Source organism: Cuculus canorus, chromosome 9 (assembly GCF_017976375.1).
Source record: "Cuculus canorus isolate bCucCan1 chromosome 9, bCucCan1.pri, whole genome shotgun sequence".
NCBI lineage: Eukaryota > Metazoa > Chordata > Aves > Cuculiformes > Cuculidae > Cuculus > Cuculus canorus.
Window position 1 is genome coordinate 21,243,255 of NC_071409.1, and position 19,976 is coordinate 21,263,230.

The window sequence follows — 19,976 nt, forward strand, 5'->3', positions numbered from 1 at the left end:
TATAGCAATTATTTATAAAAAATCACGACCAGAAAGAGGAAGCACAGTCTACTCTTTGCAGCTTTATCTTAAAGTTCAGGCGTTTGTTTCTTGTTTACCCACTCTATCCTGTGGGTTGTTGGTTTCCACGCAATTTTGAGAGGATTAAGCAGTCAGTAGCGGTGGTGACAGAGACAGGGAAGGGAAGATTGGATCTTATGTAAAGAACCACAAACAAGAAACTCTAAGTGGCTATATTTGAAATTACTGCAAGCAGATAAAATGTGCAACTCAAACATTTACTTGGAAATAGGTTACCAAAAATCTAGTTTACCACTCCCTTGCCCTGACTAGCTTGCCTAGTCTCTTTAGCTGCAGGTCATCTCGTACATCTCACATAGAAAATAAGGGGATTTTAATCTAACCTGATGTATGACAGTGCTTTACCTTCTGTTATTTGTAATAGTGCTGTGATTAGTCTCTTTTATATATTCAGGAGGATGTTTAAATCTCACATAAGTTATGAAGTGAAAATATCATATGGTCTTTCCCCGCTAATTTATATGGCAGATTTGACACATTAATCTAGCGTGTTTCTAAATTCAATAATTTATATACTTGGGGGAAGGAAGGGAAACAGGCTTGGTTCCCAGCCAGTCATAAGATGATCACAAAAGTCAAACTCTTTCTACAAAAGTGAAACATAAAATACGACCCACTATTGCTATTAGTAGATAAATTTATGACAGATTTGAGTCACAGCTTCCTTTAAACCACATAGTGTCCCCAAGTCTGGAGTTTGAAAATGTCTGTAATTTGACTACCAGTGTGAATCCATTCACAAATGTACTCACTATTAAGCATGACATCATTTGCTTTTGCAGCAGAAGTTTCTTAAAATAATCTTTCCTGTTTTACTAACACTAAAGTGGTTTTCAGGGTTTGAAAGTTTGAGTGGAGGATTTCTGAAACTTCTGTTGCTAGAAAAATATCTGGTTTTTTTTCCCATGTTGAAGGAAGTTTGATGAAAGTATTGACTCTAGGAATTAAAACACAAGTTTAAAGTCCGATCAAGAACAAAGCCTAACATTCAACAAGAAAAAGCAGAATTTCTGTTCATATTAATAAAAAACATATTTCAGTTTCATTGAACCCAACTGAGCTGCAAAGAGGGAAAAGAACAGTTTTCGATAGCTGTAAGATTTTAAATTGTGAAACCTTCCATGTAGTCTAGAGGGGGTTTACGCTTCACAAAAAGACCCGTAAATATGCTACAAGCTCTTTTGAGTGGTCTGCTAGAACCTGATGTTAAAACACCTTCATGAAACAGCTTTCAGTATAGATAAATGTGCTCCTGTGGAGCCAGCTGGGTCATTTTGAACTGTTAGCGCTCCTAGGCTTTTATTTTTGCTCCTCAGCTATTTGTTTCTGCCCTTTCCTGGCCTCTCTGATGGATTATATGAGCATTCATTGTCTGCTCCTGTTCAAAGTCAGCCAGGTTAGCTCCAATTGCCGCTGAAGCTTACTTAAGTTTCAGTAAGTCACAGGTGTCTGAGGCAAGCCTGCTACAACAAAATTAATTAATGGAATAGCTTCAGCAAACCAGACTGAAGGAAGCATGTCATGTCTGATAAGAGATTGGTTAAAAGGCATGGTTAAGAGATTCCTTACCCAATTTAGTCCCTGCAAACTGACTCCACAATGAAAGAGAACACTTGTTAAAGCAGTGAGTTTTCCACTACATTTCTCCTCTGCCCGGGACTAAGGACAAAGCAGCTTTAACCAGCACCTATTTCTGCAGGGCTATCCAATTAGCCATGCACAGAAACAGGCTTTCCAAGTTATCTGATTATTTACCTTCCCCTGAAAATCGATGGCAGTAAAAACAAGCTTTTAGACTGGATTTGCTGTCTTTCAGACTGTCACCTTCCTTTAGATATCCCCAGTGATTCGGTCCCGCTGCAGAGGAATTTTGTACCCTGTGGTTGGTACATTGCCCTAAATTTCAGATGTTTTCCAGGTAGCTACAATACCTTCTAGCTGTGTCTGGATCAGGTTTCCTTTCTCTCGCCCCTGGTTTATCTAGCTCTCTAGTAAGAACACCAAAAGACAAAGACCACAGCACTGTGAAATGCTGAACAGCACAGTCATCTATGGGACTCTGTGTTAGGTAATAAATATTTACGACCAGGTTTGAAGGGAGATGCATTTCCTGAGGATTGTTTTCAAGGAGCGAAAGAAAGAGAAATCTTTGAAGTATGGCTTTTGGGGGAAGAAGTGTGGACGAAAGGCAGAGACCTGCTTGCAGAACACGTAGCCAGTGCAAGTAGCCCTATAGCTGCAGGGGACAGGCTCTGCAGAACCAATCACTTTCGGGGAGAAGACAACTATAAGCACCAAAAGGTACAATCCACGAAATCTAGTCTTAAAGACCTGAATTTAATTTTCTGATCTGTCACTGGCCTTACTGGAGAATAAATACATGAATAAATTGCTGCGAGATGTCACACAACCTTGTTAGTGGGGGCCACAGATGATTTAAAAGAATGACATTGATTCACCAAAGTTCCTGATAATTTGAATTCATTGCCGGGATGGGGGAGGAATATATCAGGAGAAAAGGCGCTCCAAGACTTTTTTTTTTTTTGATTGCCCTTTTTCTTTTCTATTACTTTCGTGTGAAGGCCGGCACAATGCAACTATTGAAAGTGGTGACCTGTTCCTCATCAAGGACTGAATCCCGCAATCACAGTTCATTTCTCAGATGTCCCTCAAGAGCAAATCTCCCGGACAAAGTGATTTGAAAAGACCAAAATGGCCAATATCTGTACAGCCAATTTCTTACTTTCAATGCCTGACATGCCAAGTCTCTCCTGAGATATTCAACAGTGGTTCAGCTCAATAAACAGACAACAGCCCCTCATCCACAACTCTATATGCAAACCATATGTTACAGTTCAAAACTCTAAAGATTACAATTAGAACTGTCCATTCAATTTAAACAAGGTCAAGAATGAAAACTATTTCAAATTCAATAAACAGGCCATTTGAAAGTGTAGATGCTGTGGAGGACAAGCTTAACAACTTAATTGACAGGTAAAGCTTCATTTCTAATCCTCATTTTGATATCGTCTGTAGCCTCAGGAGTCAAAACACATCACTGCTCAGCCCTCAAAATATGCAGAGAAAATGAAAATGTCAGTTGAATGAAAAAAAAGAGAAGCATCTGTTTGATAGCTGTGTAAGCCTGTGATATGTAAACTGCTTTAGAGTCAAGCAGCCCTAATTAGAGTTTCATGGCATCCTTCATTAAATACACACACACAGACATATATATGAGTTTTGAGCAATTATTGAGGCCAGATAATTTGCTGAGAAATCAGGGTGTAGAATTAAAGTAAAGAACACGATAATTTCATGGACCAACCTCAGACAACACCGTGACATTTTCACACAGCCATGAAGAAATACTTTTCCCAATCTTTTCACAAAGCAGATCTGTATGTTTTTCTCCACTCAGTCTTCAAAACAAAACTGAATGATCCATTTCTGAATCTCAGAGTAGTACACAGCAAAGTGAAGCCAAAAAGGAAGACCGATAGAGTTACCAGCCCCCCACAGTGGGGTTATACTAATAGGTATTTTGGCAACTGTACACCCTTATTGACTCCAATTCACATCAATATGAAACCCACACAGATGGACATTAGGGTCTCGGTGGAAAACAGGATAAGTGAATGACCACATAAAATAACAAGGGAGTACAATCTGAAGAAAGGCTACCCAGACAAATGAGGAACTTGCAATCCTAAAGAATGTTTATGTACTGAAGAAAACAGGAATTAAGGGAATTGGCAGATGTGGTTGCCAAGCCACTCTCCATGATATTTGAGAAGTCATGGCAGTCAGCAGAAGTCCCTATGAACTAGAAGAAGGGTCACATTATGCCCATTTTTAAAAAGGGTAGAAAAGAGGACCCTGAGAACAACCAACCTGTCAGCCTCATCTCTGTTCCTGGGAAGATCATGGAACAGATCCCCCTAGAAGCTATGCTAAAGCACATGAAGAGCAGGGAGGCGATTAATGGGAGCCAGCATGGCTTCACCAGGGGCAAATCCTGTCTGACCAACTTGGTGGCTTTCTATGATATGGTAACCACAGCAGTGAACACGGGTAAACCGATGGATGTGATCTGCCCAGACTTCTATAAAACCTTTGACACAGTCCCCACAACATCCTTCTCTCTAAACTGGAGAGCTATGGATTTGATGCGTGGACAGTAAGGTGGATAAAAAACTGGTTGGATGGTCGTATTCAAAGAGTAGTGGTCAATGGCTCAAAGTCCATACGGAGATCCGTAACAACTAGTGTTCTTCAGGGGACTGGTGCCGTTTAATATCTTTATCAATGATACTGAGAGCAAGATTGAGTGCACGGTCAGCAAGTTTGCTAAATGGTGTAGTTGCCACACCAGAAGGATGGGATGTCATCCAGAGGGACCTGGACAAACTGGAGAAGTGGGCTGCTCAGAACCCAATGAGGTTCAACAAGGCCAAGTGTAATGTCCTGCACCTGGGTCGGGGCAATCCCCGTTTTCAGTACACGATGATGTGTTTGAGAGCAGCCCTGCAGTGAAGGACTTGGGGGTGCTGGTCAATGAGAAGCTCGACATGAGCCGGCAATGTGTGCTCGCAGCCCAGAAGGCCAACAGTGTCCTGGGCTGCATTCCAAGCAGCGTGGCCAGCAGGGCGAGGGAGGTGGTTCTGCCTCTCTATTCCTCTCTTGTGAGACCTCATCTGGAATATTGTGTCCAGTTCTGGAATCCTCAACATAAGAAGGATGTGGAGCTGTTGGAACGGGTCCAGAGGAGGCTACAAAGATGACTGGAGGGCTGGAGCACCTTGCCTACGAGGGCAGGCTGAGAGTTGGGGTTGTTCAGCCTGGAGAAGAGAAGGCTCAGAGGAGATCTTACAGCGACCTTCCAGTACCTGAAGGGGCTATAGGAAAGGCCAGGTTGGATGGGGCCTTGGGCAGCCTGAGCCAGTGGGAAGCGTCCCTGCCCATGGCAGCGGGGTTGGAACGGGATGATCTTTAAGGTCCCTTCCAACCCAAACCATTCTATGATCCTATGAAAACAGCCTCATTAATTTTACTGTTTCCTGCAGAAAATAAATGTAAATAACAGTAAGCAGTGAAGTTGGAAGAGGGTGCTGTGCCAGTGCACCACAGCAATGTGGGCTGAAACACGATAATAAAAGTTTTATGTAATTTCTGCTTAGGAAAGAGGCTTTGAGACCACTAGCATCAGCAACTTCACCACAACACTCCTTCAAGTTTTTCTGACATGGGACATAACAGCAAAAGGAAAATTTGTTATGGGGCTATCAATTTTTAAATATTGTTGCTCAGCACAATTCAGGCGACACCGGGAGGTCGAAGAGTGGCAAAGGAGGAGAGGATCCCTATGAGGAGATGTACTTAATAAGCGACAGTATGATACAACCTAAACTCCTTGCACAGATTCAAATCAGAGACATACTAAGAAGGTTTACATGTTGGGCCATCAGCATCTTCTCTCAGCAGGATATGACAGTTTGAAGAAACAGTTATGGAATAAAAGGAGAGAAATGTCTGATCTGATGAGAACATCTGTTTTTTGTTAGCAGCAATATTAATGCCCACTTGCTGAGCTCTGTAAGTGTCTTTACTACAGGATGCATAGAGAAATGTCTTTTCCATACACAGTAGGTAAAATATGCAAAAGAATGATAATCAAGCAAATACTTTCATTATCTGATGTTTTCAGCTTATACAGTACATATACTCTCCTGGTTGGAGACATGAATGGTATTTCTGACAAATGTTCTACTTCGGTTGGTAAAAAGCTTTAAGAAATCACACAGATAGACTCATCTTGCAAACTGACTGGAACATAAGCCAATCTTGGTAATAATTGGTTTCGGAGAAGAATTGCCAGTTGGAACTGCATTGTTCAACATGTGAAACATGCTGGAACTGTGCCTGCAGTGACAAGACTGTGTGGAACTAGGAAAACAGGTGGAAAACACACCACTCAGTCACCAAGCTCTGTATCACTGTCAATCTCACGCAGACGAGGCAACAGCATAGCACAATCCACTCCATTTCTGCAAAACCTGACTCACTGACATTGCTCTACAGCCATTAGGTCACATCGCACCTCCTCAAGAAGCCTCCACAAGCATCAATCCCTCACCGGAGCTATAACAACTCCAGGCTAATCTACAACATAAACCCCAGTAACCAAAAGACAGCATGTTACAGATTTTCTCGCTCTGCTTCCTTATGACATACATTAGTTGTGACTCCGCAGAGATTCAGAAGGGGCATTAATACATTCCAAACCTGTCCGTATCAACCTTCCAGACCTGTATCCTAATGAACAATGTCACCAACCACAGAAGATTCCTTTTTCCTTTTTTTTTTTTCCCTCTTGCTCAGATTAAAAATGACATCAAGTTAATCACTTGATTGCTGCATTTTTATTAGTTGTTTTGAACTCCTTGGCTGACACTGAATCTCTTTTGGGACAGGGATTGTTAACAAGGTTTTCAGGTGGGTCTTCAAAGATCCAGTATGCGACAACAGCAGGTTTACTTCAAGTTGGTCTTTTAATAAATCCAAGTTAAAGCCCTCAGGTACTCATGTAATTGAAGTTTGAGTAATCCAATATGATGTTGATCAAACTACTGATCTTTTAATAATGAACTGTAGCCCTCCCAGCAGTTGCTATCTTGCTGACAGCCATGTCTGGATCACTTCCTTTGGGCCAATGCTTTGCAGAGAAGCTCACAGATTTCTGTTTGGTTTAGATTTTATCATAAATTGTTTTAAAGCTTTTTAAGGATATATCAGACAGCTCACAATATCCACAGGCATTTCAATAAAAAAATTGGATTTCTATTAGATGCATTAGTGAAGACTGGTATTAAATGTTTCTAAAGAAGAATATAAACACCACTCAGGAATTGTACTTCTTCCTATCTGTCTATCTGCTGTTAGTCCTTGTTTACACGGCCTGTAGGCAAAGCTATAGAAAAAGCAGTAGTTACCCTGCACAATACTCACCACTGCAAGGCAAATGTGCACATTTTTTCTCTCATAATTTCCATTTAAAGTATGAATTGAAGGTTTCTAAGCCTCGCCTCTCTACACAAGAGTAATTCAGTTGCAATATGCATTTTCGGTGTGCTCAAAATGAACACCAAGATGACTCATGTGCTGTTTATAAGATGCTTACATTTGCTGGTAAATACCTTGCTACAAACAAGCTATAATTTAAGTATTCAAAAGTCTTGCTTCTGCGTAGAATTACTACTAATGGTAATTTTGGAGACCACGACCAAAGCTTCAATTTCAGGCTTGCAAAGCTCTTCCTACACAATGATTCTTAAAAGTACGAGTGTATTTTCTTCTCTGATAATGGCAATCATTGTATCTCTGTAATTGCAGAAAAGATTACCTAGCTTATAATTCACATTAGTCAGCTGCAACAATACCAGGCTTCTTTCCTTTCCTTTAAAATAAACTAGTTATTGTCAATCAGCCCAGTGGAATGTTAACATTCTCCATAACCTGCTTTACAGAGGCAGTCATAAATGCTAGAAACCAGTTAATATAAACTAATCAGAGCCCTAGAAATATCTCAAAACATATTTGTACAGCAGTCTATCATTTTTGTCATATTATTTCTAATACTATATTTTGTCTGGACAATAATAGTCCTTTCATATAGTTACATAATGCTTTTCATTTGACTATTTAAAGCCCTTGCATTAATTAAACCACATTAAATCCCTGACTGGTGTAGCAAATACTATATTTCCAAATGTTAAATGTATTCATTGTCAAAAGCTGACCAATAAATCTTTATGCACGGAGTGGTCTGGACAAAAAAAACTTTTCAGGACAGCATGTATTCTCATGCTCAACTTCCTGCACACACTGACAATTGCAAGAACTGGAGTCACTTGCAGAGAAACCATGAAGAGAAAGACTGCCATTCTCCCTGCACTTTACACAACCACTCCTTTCCAAAGATAATAGCAAGTTACGGTTCTCAGTATTTCCTTCCAGCTGGTAGAGCCCATGTGAGGCTTTTCAGATCCTGGAGGAAGACATGAGAGCTGGAAGCCTTTGGGAAGCAGCCCATGTGCCGAGTCTATAATCAGCTGTGACGCACACTGAGCTTTCAAGAGCCATATGGACCAGACCAGTAGACATCGAGATGGGACTCTTCACTTGTTGTTACCTGGGAGGCCTGTGACATCTAGAAACAGTTTTTCCCTTTCAGTCTGTGTCAGATCAGTGATCAATAATTCATCTGATAACTGAAATGCAGAACGAGGTGCCAGTTGTCTGTGGTTTATGAATAATACCATGCTTTTAAAAAAAAAAAAACCAAAACATGCTGCTTCGGAAACACAGAAGATGTGCTGCAGGAAACGTGCGACATGCTGATACACTGTGGCACACCAAACCCCATGGAATCCTTACCTAACCTAAAAATTAAACTGCCAGTTGTATGGTTTGATCACGCAAAGGCTGCTATTAAAATGCTGCCGTTGAATTAAACATTCAAAGAGAAAAATCTATACACCAGAAAAAACCTCCAAGAGAAAAACAGATTTTTTCCTCTGTGGAAAAAAAAAGAGGTTTACCAAGATGTATCTTGAAATAATCATTGAATTCTTGAAATACAAGCAATCCCATGCAATCCAGAGAACGCCAAGGCTGTAAATGCAGGTAGGACTACTTCAGCTGTTGCTTTAGAGCCTCAGATTAGGATATTGCTCCTGACAGCAGCGATTTCTACCCAACTGGTCTGCATAAAACTGCTTAAAAAGTGACTAAAAATCGACTATGCTTGTCCTCAGCTCCAATCAACAGAAATCATGCATCCAGGATAAACGAGCTCACTCTTCAATGGCAAGATTCCCTTTGGAGGAAGCTGTCACAACTGTTACCTCATCTACCCTGAGGGATATCAGATGTGAGAAATTGTGTGGTTTAGCTCACAGTCGTCTTTGTTCGGTGTGTAAGAGAGGAGCAGGGAGAATTTAGCAATAGTAAAGCACAGATCAGAAAAGATATAAACAAGTGCAACTAAAATTCAAAAATAAATCAATTATCAGAGCATCAGATGGTCGTCTTAGCTAAGACTGACATGTAAGTGCTCAAAAAACACGTTGGAAGCATCTGTTCTGGTCTGAGTGATGTGTTTACCCTTCTCTGAATGAACAGAAACAGGTCAGAGGCAAAATGACCCCGATTTTGCTGCATTTAGTATATGATCCATTTCAGTAAGATTGAAAGGGTTCCCGTGTCCCCAGCATATAATTGAGTAGATTAGGCTCGGGAGGGCGCACAAATGAGTGGACTGACCAAACCAACTGACGGCATTAGCTACGTGCTGACAGCCGCTATGAACCCAAAATGAGCCTGCCAAAATTCAGCTCGTGTTCTGCCCTGAATTCATTGGGATTCGGATAATTCATTTTAAAAGTACATTAACCTACAGTTAATATTACCTTTACTAGAAAGCTCCCGTAATTTTTACCACTTATTTTGATGAAGAGACAACTGCAGGAAGCTGATGCTGTTTGCTTATGAGAGTGCAACAGCTTCACGCAGCTATCGATCCCAGCTGGCTCCAAAGGCCGCACAGGAGCGCGTAAGAAATGTCAGATAAATGACCTCCAGCCATCATTCCTTCTCAAGAGCTGGAGATAAATGCCTAAAAATGAGAATCAGGAATTTCCAAAAGAATTATTTGGGAGTAGAAATAAAATAAGATTCTAACTAAGGCTTGCAAATACAGCTATGAATGCCTGATGGTAGTTTCACAAACACCATGCAGTTCTCCTGCCTAAATTCAATAGTATCTAAAAGACCACAGAAGTCTGACTTTGTAATGCGAAATAGCACTTAAAATGCACAATTTATCCTTAACCTTAGTTAATATCTTTCCCTTTATAAGAGAAGGAAGGGAACCCTTGAATTTTATCAACTGCGATCTGAAATCAAAGCAGTAACTCTGCTTTTTATTTGTGATTACAGATACTGATTTGACAGTTGGGAGCAACCATAAATAAACAATATTTAGATGTAAAAACAGCTATTGCTTCTTGTTAAAGTCACTTCAAATGATCAGACACCTATCAGTATTCTAGATGTACAAACTAATGAAGAAGAAAATATTTATTCTTCAGTCTCTAACAGAGTGCTTTACAGCTTTTTCATATTTTGAAACTTAAATACTTGGAGTTTTCTGACTCAGCTATAAGAATTCATGTTGGAGTCCCAGGGTACCAGAAAGCAGCTAATGACAGGGTCAGAAATACCAGAAGTTAGGTTCTGTACTCTTTTCTCTCACAGTTCTTTCTCTTTGCCTATTCTTTTTCTCTTCCTTTTTGACTTACTGTACAAAACCAATATTTAGCAATATCTTAGTATAAGGATCGTTCAGCCAAGGTTTGTTAAGGTCACAGGATGGAGTTGTCCATTTCCTTAATTCTATGAGATGGACATTAAGTGGGCACAGTAATTCAGTTACAAATAATGTGATAATTGTGATATAATTCCTGCAACTGGTTTTATTTCCATATCTCAAGATAAAGTCTTCAAATAAATAAAGATGAATAAGGCTACGTGGCTTCACTTCATCTAGGAGTGCCTTTAGCGAATTCCTATAAGGTTTGAGTTCACGCAGAGTGGCAATTGTTAAATCTGTGATCAGAATCACTATGTTTTTCATTTTGTAAAATAAATCATGCTTTCCTTATTGTCTTTCTCTTGAAATGTTCTTGAAAATAACTAACTCTGTCCTGGCATGTCATACTATTACGAGTCAAATGCAGCTTTCCGAGATAAGACAATGCAAAAGCACTGTGAATGCCTCCAATGGACTGATTTCTCTTCTTCTATTAAAAAAAATAAATACATTTAACAAATTTATTCTAAAAAAAACCAAACCACCACACACTTCCTTGGAACTTCCCTAAAGGTGTTTGGTATTAAGTCTTTCAGTTTTTTCACAGGATACCAGAAGCCTGGTGCACTGATTTGCAGGGCAAGGAAAACACTCCAAATACAGAATTAGCGTGCCTCCGGCAAAACCCCAAACTAAGCTACAACTGACACCTCAAACCTTGCAAATAAATGCTGAGGTAATTTTAATAATAAACATTTTCTTTCTCTCAGACAAATCCTTCAGCGTTCCTTTTAACCCAGCTATTAACTCTTCGATGGCAACAACGTCTGGAGAGTTCCCACCTGGCCAGGGATCAGGCTGAACCCCTGACACCGGTGATTCTTGCATCACTGGGGTAAGCAGCGGCGGCCTTGCAAAGTCACACACTGGCTCAGGATGCAGTCACTTCAATAGTCCCTCCAGCCAAGGTCAGGAGACCTGCTAGGGCTCTGAGGTCTGACCAAAACCCCCAGGGACAGGGTTGCAGTGATTGCAATATTGCTTTAATCAGTAAACTAAAAGCTTCTTTTCATCAACAGCTAATCATAGGACTTAATTCGCCTCTAACTTCCTTCAGTTGCTTTTACAGATGAGAGCGCAATAATAAGAAATGACAGCTTACCAAAGAAGGTTAACATAAGGTCATGACCTTTTTTAACTTGACTTCTGGAGCTTATTCATGTGTGAAAACCTGCTTTTGTAGCTCTAGCCTCAGCAACACTTACAGCTCTGCAATTATGCCAATAATTGAGCTTTAAAATGGTATTTTTGTTTGGAAGAAAACATTTTTGCTTTCTGTAATGTAGAGCAGAGTTGTTTTGCATAAGTATAAAATATAAAATGAGAATATCTGTATGTCTTGCAGAGTACCACATAAGTAGTCAGTGGTACCTCTGCTTAACAAGCAAGGAGGTGTTGCATAAAGGTAAAGGTGATTTGCATATACACACAGACACACACATTTCCTCTCCCCTACTCAAACCAAGATACAGCTTTCTGAGCAAATCCACTCAGGGACACTAACCAGATTGCTCCAGAAACTCTGCACACTGGTATAGATGCATAGGGCACAGAATTAGGCTGATAGTCATATAATAATAAATGTCAAATATTAATTTGTTGCATCACTTGTGCAGTGATTTACATCCAAATCCCTTCCCATCTTTAATTTCCATCAGACTTACAAAGAGCAAGAGGTAGAGCGTGAGCTTTATGTCAAAATCTGTAATGCCTATGCAACGATCTGCCAAAAAAAAATATTTCCCTGTCAGATAAGAAAGCTGGAGAGCTGTCAGATAAGAAAACTGTCCACGAACACTAGAGAGTAAAAGCTGCCATACAACATGCAGATAATTAGTTTTGGAAGGCTAATCAATTCACCACTCTGGCGCTTCTAGATATACATGCTTTCGCCTTACTACTACTTACCCCTTGATGTAAGTATCCCTTAATGAAATGAAGTAAGACTTCACACGCCACATAACTTCGAATGATATATCCTGCTGTAAGTGCCCCATGCGAGTTAGAAAAGACCCTTACGGGCCCTGGAAGAGCATGGAGCCTACAGGGTGGGATGACTCAGGCTGTGCTGCTCCATCCCCTTCCCTATGTGGTTGTAACTAACTGCAGAACCACCCAAGAAAGGGAAGGTTTAGTCAATGCTGATAGCAACAATGTATTTTCAAGACTGTGTCACCTATTTCATGCTGTTGTCTTGTTTATATTTATGGTGACTTGTCTTGCACACAACTTTGACACCCTAGAAGATGGAGATGTGGAGCATCCTCAGCTCACTCTAGCTGTGAAATTAGGTCTTTGGGTCTCCTAAAATTGCTCACAAAACCCCCAGCTGTTATTGACCAAATCAGCAGTACATTTCATTATGTTTTGGATTAGCGAATTTTTATCTACTTTCTCTTCTTTAACATTAAACAGCTACAAATGGCTGCAACTTACTTTTATGTTTTTTTTAAAAAAAATACAGTTATTTCCTGACAACATTCTTCCATTTTGTCAGAAGGATGCTCTATTTAGTTTCTGAAAAACAGGATCAACCTTTGCACTAATAATGACTTACTGAATAAAACCCGCACCACTTCCATGGTGCTTTTTTAACAATAAACCTTATTTGTACCTTGAGTTATAAAGAAACCTGGACACCAATTGATCATTTCAGTCGCTAGTGAAATAAAACCAACCATGAGACGGAGCAGAACAATAGTACACATCTATTTAACACTTCAGTTTAGACTAAAGGGTAACATAAAGCACAATGATGCTATAAAGAAAGATTGTAACTACTCAGGACAACTATAAGCCTTATCCCTTCAAAATCACTGGTTAACTTGAATGAGAAGCTGTTCTACTCTCATCTGCAAAACGACTACCTTGAGTAACACAGAGGCATCAATAAAACACCAGTTCAGCATCACATCCTGAAAGAACAGCACCTTCTAGCAACACACGGTTTTGTTTGGAAGCTCTTTTTCCCACATATAATAATCAACCACTAAGTTACTCATATTTTAACATCTGGTGTCTAGAATTTGGCTGAAGAAACTGTCTTGCAAGTCAGCATAGCCACGTGCTCATTGCCATTATCATCTCCCCAGATTTCAGGTGTAATTACGGTCATTGCTATATGCACTTTGTTCTATGACTTGGGCCTTTGCAGTTTATTGTACATTTCCATCTTTGTCAGAAGACTTCAAAAAGTGGCTTCAAAAAGGCCAATTTCATATTGCCTCTTGTGACTCCCAATTAGACAATATAGAGTAGAAGAATCAAATATCTTAAGCTCTGTTTGAATTTTTAAAATGTCAAACCACTAGAATTTTAAGTGTATTTTAAGAATAGCAGAATTGTACAGAAGGCAAATTAATTTAACTAACTCATTAACACACAACTATTTCAACATAAACAGGACTCCTGCATATTAAGCAATCTAGGATGACAATCAGTAGGACCCCTGCTTTCATAAACAAGTTTTTGAAAAACTTTTACACAGATCTGAAAGCAGTAAGTAGTCATCAACATACAGACCTATTCACCGGTTCATGGCATATTACCAACTAGTCCGCAACAGAAGTAAGAGAAGACCGAGGTAAAGCAGCAGGAATCTGTTAATCATGCATAATATTTCTACCTTGGGCTCTCAAAAGGCCAAAACGAAAGCATGAAGGGCCATAATGAAAAACTTCAATCAAACCAAAATAACCATCTACAGCTTATTTACACTGTCAAGTTGGATATAAAATGATAACTTGCTGTGGAAAATAATTCTACAATCTTGTAGTGGAAAAAAGGAGTGCAGGCAAATAAATTATTAAGTTAGGACAAAGAGTATGACCACAGATAAAAAATGCATTGCTTTGTACAAACTTTAAGAAAGGAGTTGAAGGACAATGGTAAAATGAATTCCTGGAAGAAAGGAATTTATGAGATACTGTGCAGCAGGAAAAGCCTGAGAAGACAGTTTCTTGTGAAAAGATGATAATTCAGTTCATGAAAACCTACCTACCACCTTTCATCTTGAGAATAATCAAAAACCATCGATGATACACTTACTGCAGCAATGCAGTGAAGGGTGCAGTCCAGGCACACGAGATCATATGGCAGCCAACATTAGCTGCTTGTGTTAGAGAAGAGTTCAAGAAGGAGGAGCTGCTCTGGCCTGCACACCTTGGCTACGCTACACCTGATCTAACGATGCAAAAAACGTAATGACTGTAGGTCAACAGAACAAATGATCTTCTTTACATCCCTCTATGTTTATGAAGCCTAACGATACTTCGTTACAGGTTCTAACATAAGCTTATGTGATGTTTTGCTTCTACACAGAGTTAAGCTTTCGCATAAGAACAAGTTTACCCCATAGTGCACTAATTAGACGTATTTCCCTTAGGAAAAAGACAAATGGGTATGTAGCATGTGGCTTTAAATCCTTTTTATTCAATTAATCTCCACCTGTGGAATTGTGATTGAAGTACATAGGATGCATGTGTATTTTCTGATATCAGCCATTTCATCTTAGAGACAGATGAAATGTTATCCAAACATACAAACTTTCTTCAGGTTTTTAAATTGATGACGGAAATTCCATAATTAGATCATGGCACAGCCAATCCAGGTTAAGTAATACCATTTTTCTTTTTAAAAAAAAAAAAAAAAATCCAAGAAAACAAAACCCCAACAATTTGAAGTGTTCTTACAGTTACATCTTCACAATCCAGACATGAGATCTGCATGTGAGAAGATCTTGACAACTCTGAATATATGCTCTTCAGCTGGCTCCGGATAAAAATTAACCTTTCCTTTCCAATGTTTTCTCTGATGTCTTAGTAGCAGTGAGACAGAGTACAGAACATTACCTCCACATGATTTTCCATCTTCCTGCAATCTCTGGCCAGCTGGACATTTGCAGTGGTAGCTGCCGATGGTATTACAACACTGGTCATGACAGCCACCGTTCTCAGTGGCACACTCATTTACGTCTGTTAGAAGAAAGTATGCAACAGTCAGTAAAGATTGCAAATTGACCACATTGCCTGGTTTTTTTTTGAGGACAATTGTGTATCATTTCGATGTGACAAAATGAGAAAGTTACTGAGATGTACAGCTAAGGACCCTAAAGTTCACAGGAGCAGCGTCTCCCAGCTATGTTCCTTAGCCATGCCACTCAACTACAAGGTGGCAAGTGGCATTTTCCTCCTGCACTTTTGTACAAAGTAAGCTGCAGAGCACACTCAGCTCCAGCTGAAGGTTCCACCAAACTCACCAACTTCCACAAGATTGGGAATAATCTCTATACTGTCATTTCCACCAAGCTCACTTATGTATTAGGTTGCTTCTAGCAGTCATAGTAGGAATGAGAAACTTCTGAAAAACAGTACTATTTTAAATGAATAAGGTCCTTCCTTCCTCCAGATTCATGTGCGGTAGAAACCATGCATTGCCTTCAGGCTAGAGAGCAAGAAAAGAAGGAGCAGGAAGACTAAGCAATAGAAGAGATGCATCATCATGACTGTAAAAAACACAGGCAATTACTTCATATTAGCAGCACTTCCATAATGGGGAAATGTGGTTTTTAAAAACTTCTAATTAGACTCTGGTCAAAAGAAATACAAAGCACTGTAAAGGCAAATAAAAAATGAAAGAATTTCACATTCATGCAAGAACTGAGAGCCTTTCAACTGCAATCCTTAGCCCTTAAAGTCTACTGTTTACCAAGGTTTTCTTTGATGAGCTTGAGCTTAACTTTACTAGCTCGTTTCTGATCCTGGCTAAAAACTGGAAGTTAAAAGAAATATTTGGAGAGGCTTCGAATTATTTAAAAACTAAAATAAAAGCCTCTCATGAAACGCCAATACCTGCTAAAATGCAGCTGAAGAGGCACAAACTCACTAAACCCATCTCTTTTCTCTACAGCTCTGACTGACACAGCAAAACTGTCTTTGTCCTTAGAGATATTAAAAAAAACACTGGCAAGCTATATACAAAAAACAAATATCCAGTCATCTCAGAGCTACACAACAAATCAAATCCTAACTCGTGTGAAGTCAGCAAGGCTCTTCTTGATTTCACGTGAACACAACTTAGACAGAAACTTCTCAGAAGAAAAACACTCTCCGCCACCCAAAAACGCAAAAACAAATCATACCAAAATAAGACATTCGTCTGTTCACTTCTCTTCAGCAAGCGACGGAGAGAAAATATGACAAGCGACAGATTTTAGACATATTCCTCAAAGCATTGGAAGAAGGCACACTAGCACTGCGCATCGTGCAAAAGATCGACAAAAGAGGAATGTTCCAAATGATTTATTCTTTCTAACTAGCAGACAATCTCGATGTGCCTTGTGATAATAAACAGTAATGAGCCATATAATAACCCTGCTCCATAGCTTCGACTTCTATTTATACTACCAGTATTGAAACCTAATAAAATCTCTTGCTCTTTTTAGTTAAAAAAAAATAGGAAGAACTACTTCATTTTTCTACACTATGTTTAGCAACTACAATGCTACACGACCTCCTAGCATAAAATATTGACTAACTGATGTGGTCTACGATATGCAGCCTAATTTATTAACACCAGTGTCTGTATTTTGAACCAAAATATTGGAAGAAAACCTTTCTGGCTGAAGAGATAATCATTATGCTCTTGATTTCATTAAGGTATAATACATTTGGAAGTGCATAGTGCTATCGCATACTAATGTATAGGATGTTTTTCCTTTTGATTGCAGCGTGTTTCTTCTAGCAATCAGAAATCTTCTTCTGTATTATTCGGCACAAAATACTGTGGCCCACTTATGAGTTTTGCCTGCAAAGAAGTATTGGTGACTGACTGACAACCTCATGCTCTTCTTCCAGCTTCCTTCTTAATGCTTTGTCCAGGATTTGTTCTCTGATGAATTTTTTTGATCCATGTATTTGCTGCTTCTTACACCAGAAATCCACTGCTGCTTCTATTATAGGCAGAAAAACTGACTTTTTATCCACATCTCTTTAAAGCTCGGTTAAAGCTAATCAGCATAACTCAGAAAATATAGATTATTGTAAGACAGCAAAATAAGCTTTTTGATACAGCTTTATCCCTATTTATACAGCACTCACATTTGAAGGCATATTCTCGCTAGGTATAAACTGTACCAGCTTTAACCGAAGTATTACGAACACTTCCTCTCTAAGCATCTGTATCCTTCACTGTTCTGTCTCCTGTACAAGACCTTTTCCATTGCCTGTATCCTGCCAAGTTGTTTTGTACAACTCAGCAATAAAGGTCAGAAATTGCTTCAGTCCAAGAAGCACATAAATAATCCAAATACGAACTAATAAAGAATGTGTTTTACTTTTGTAAAAAGATGTTTTGTTTAGATTTCATAAGCTACAATCAGCTTTCTATATTTCTCAAATACAGAGAAGCCAGAATTTCAAAATCCGATTACAGCTCTGCCACTCTGTAAAAGAAGGAAAAACTCCAACAAAAACAATTCTGTTAAATGATAAATTTCTGTCTGCTTTCCATATTCAATGTCATTCAAGGTTGAAAATATATTTGCCTTTTGAATAGCAAGAAAAATGACAGAAAATTTCTGACGTGTAACAAGTCTGCCAGGTTAGGTGTGACAAAAGTTCAATGTTATCAAGACTATCAATCCGTCCATAATGACATTCTGTAAGCGCTCCAAAAAAATAAACGTGATGTTTCCTACTGCAATGCTTCACATTTATTTATAGAGCCAATGTTGCAACACAAAAACATTATCCATGGGACATATTTTATGTGAGCTTTCAATCCTACCATGTGAAATCTTAAGGGGAAAAAAATTAATAAACCTCTTCATCGAGATTAACCCAATATTAAGTTTATACATGATCTGTCTACCATACATATGGGAAAAAAACAGTCCACAGCATATTTTAAATCCATCAATATTTTAAAATGTGGATTATAGCTCACGTCCTGCACACCTTGCACATATGGTATTACACAACTTCAGTACATAAAAAGTATTCTTTATCTAAAAATCTCAGAAAATATTTGATATGTAGGAGAGCATGTCTTTTTTCCCTGAAACATACAACTTTTGCCCAATTAAATACGACTAGGAGCTATATGCTAAATGGAAAAAAGACTGATTCCAATCCCCATACTTCTGTATTCTTTTTTAATTCTATTTACTCCAAAATTGAAAATATCACACCGCAGAGCAAGTCAAAGACAACCAAAGCTCCAGGGAAAACAGCTCCTCACTAAGTTTTTATGCAAGTCTAGGTTATTTCAGATATCCTACCAATAAATGAAAACTTTACATTAAAGCAGACACTGGTCACAGTGTTTTCAATTGGTAGTTCCATTTTAAATCTGACAGAAGTGACCTACTAGCTCTTAAATGTAGCCAGCAGGTGCAGAAGACGACAAAAAAACACCCAGACTTCTGCTGAAAAGCAGAAACACATTAGGGCAGAAGTCTTCTCCACACACCTCCACACGGAGTTACTAGTGAGGGCTGCATCTCTGTAGATCTTCTCTTTGGAGTGGAATCCAGTGTCTTTAAAAACAAGCAAAGTATCTGCACAGAGCAGGAAGGACCCTGCAAGGAGAGGCATTTCTTCTGCAGCAGGGAGACATCAGACTGAATAATTAACTTTGGCTACAATTTGCATGTTTAGATCTATGGGACATACCAGCTAACCCATTGCCTACAAGCTGGAGTATTTTTAAGTATATTTTACTTATATAACAAGTTCACGCAACAGGTATTAATATAAAAATTCATTTTTAAAATACCAAAGAAAACATCATAACAGCAGCCTGCTATTTAAAACCTATTTTCAAAGTTTTTTATATTTATCAGCTGCATGTGAGCAACAACTTTATTAATTTAATGCATCCACATACAAACTTGCCGTTTCAGTGACCGGCGTTTGGAGCTAACCTGTGCTCTGACCTATAAGCCGCTGACTTCAGTGCATGTCAGCGCTCACTGGATTTGTAATAAATCACTGAAGTGGAATAAAATCTGTTAAATTATTCACGTTGTGATTGCAATACCACATGAACAAAGCCCACCATCACAGAGATGGGAGGTTATTTTGATTAGAAGTGTTAGGATAACACACCATGTTTTAATTAGGGGTCAAAGTAATGAGAATATATTTATTCAGGAGGAAGACAGCATTTCACTTAGAAAACTTCTTCCCAGTTGGGATTTTCTCCCAAGATGATTTTAGGAATCTAAATGTTAAATATCTTTATCTAAGAGGTTTGATTGCTCTCTCTAACAGGCATTGGCAGCTTATATGGACTTTACCAGCAATTCAGAGATGTTCATTCCTAACTCAGAAAACATAACTCAAATACTCTCAGGTACAAACCCCTTGTAATGGTTAGAATCAAAGCCTAAAAACAGTTTGGAATGTGCAACTTAAATGCACCTATATTTGTATCTTAGTATACCTGAGTACATGGGCAAAGCAGT

General features: G+C 39.0%; 1 protein-coding gene across 1 annotated transcript in view; it reads right to left on the reverse strand.

Moving 5' to 3' along the window:
* The window catches only part of LOC104063822 (multiple epidermal growth factor-like domains protein 6), a 194,697-nt gene that overhangs the window by 74,576 nt on the left and 100,145 nt on the right, over nt 1-19,976 (reverse strand). The window contains exon 5 of the mRNA XM_054074867.1: nt 15,361-15,483. Within this exon, the coding sequence (XP_053930842.1) occupies nt 15,361-15,483 (123 nt within the window). The remainder of the gene's footprint in view (nt 1-15,360; nt 15,484-19,976) is intronic.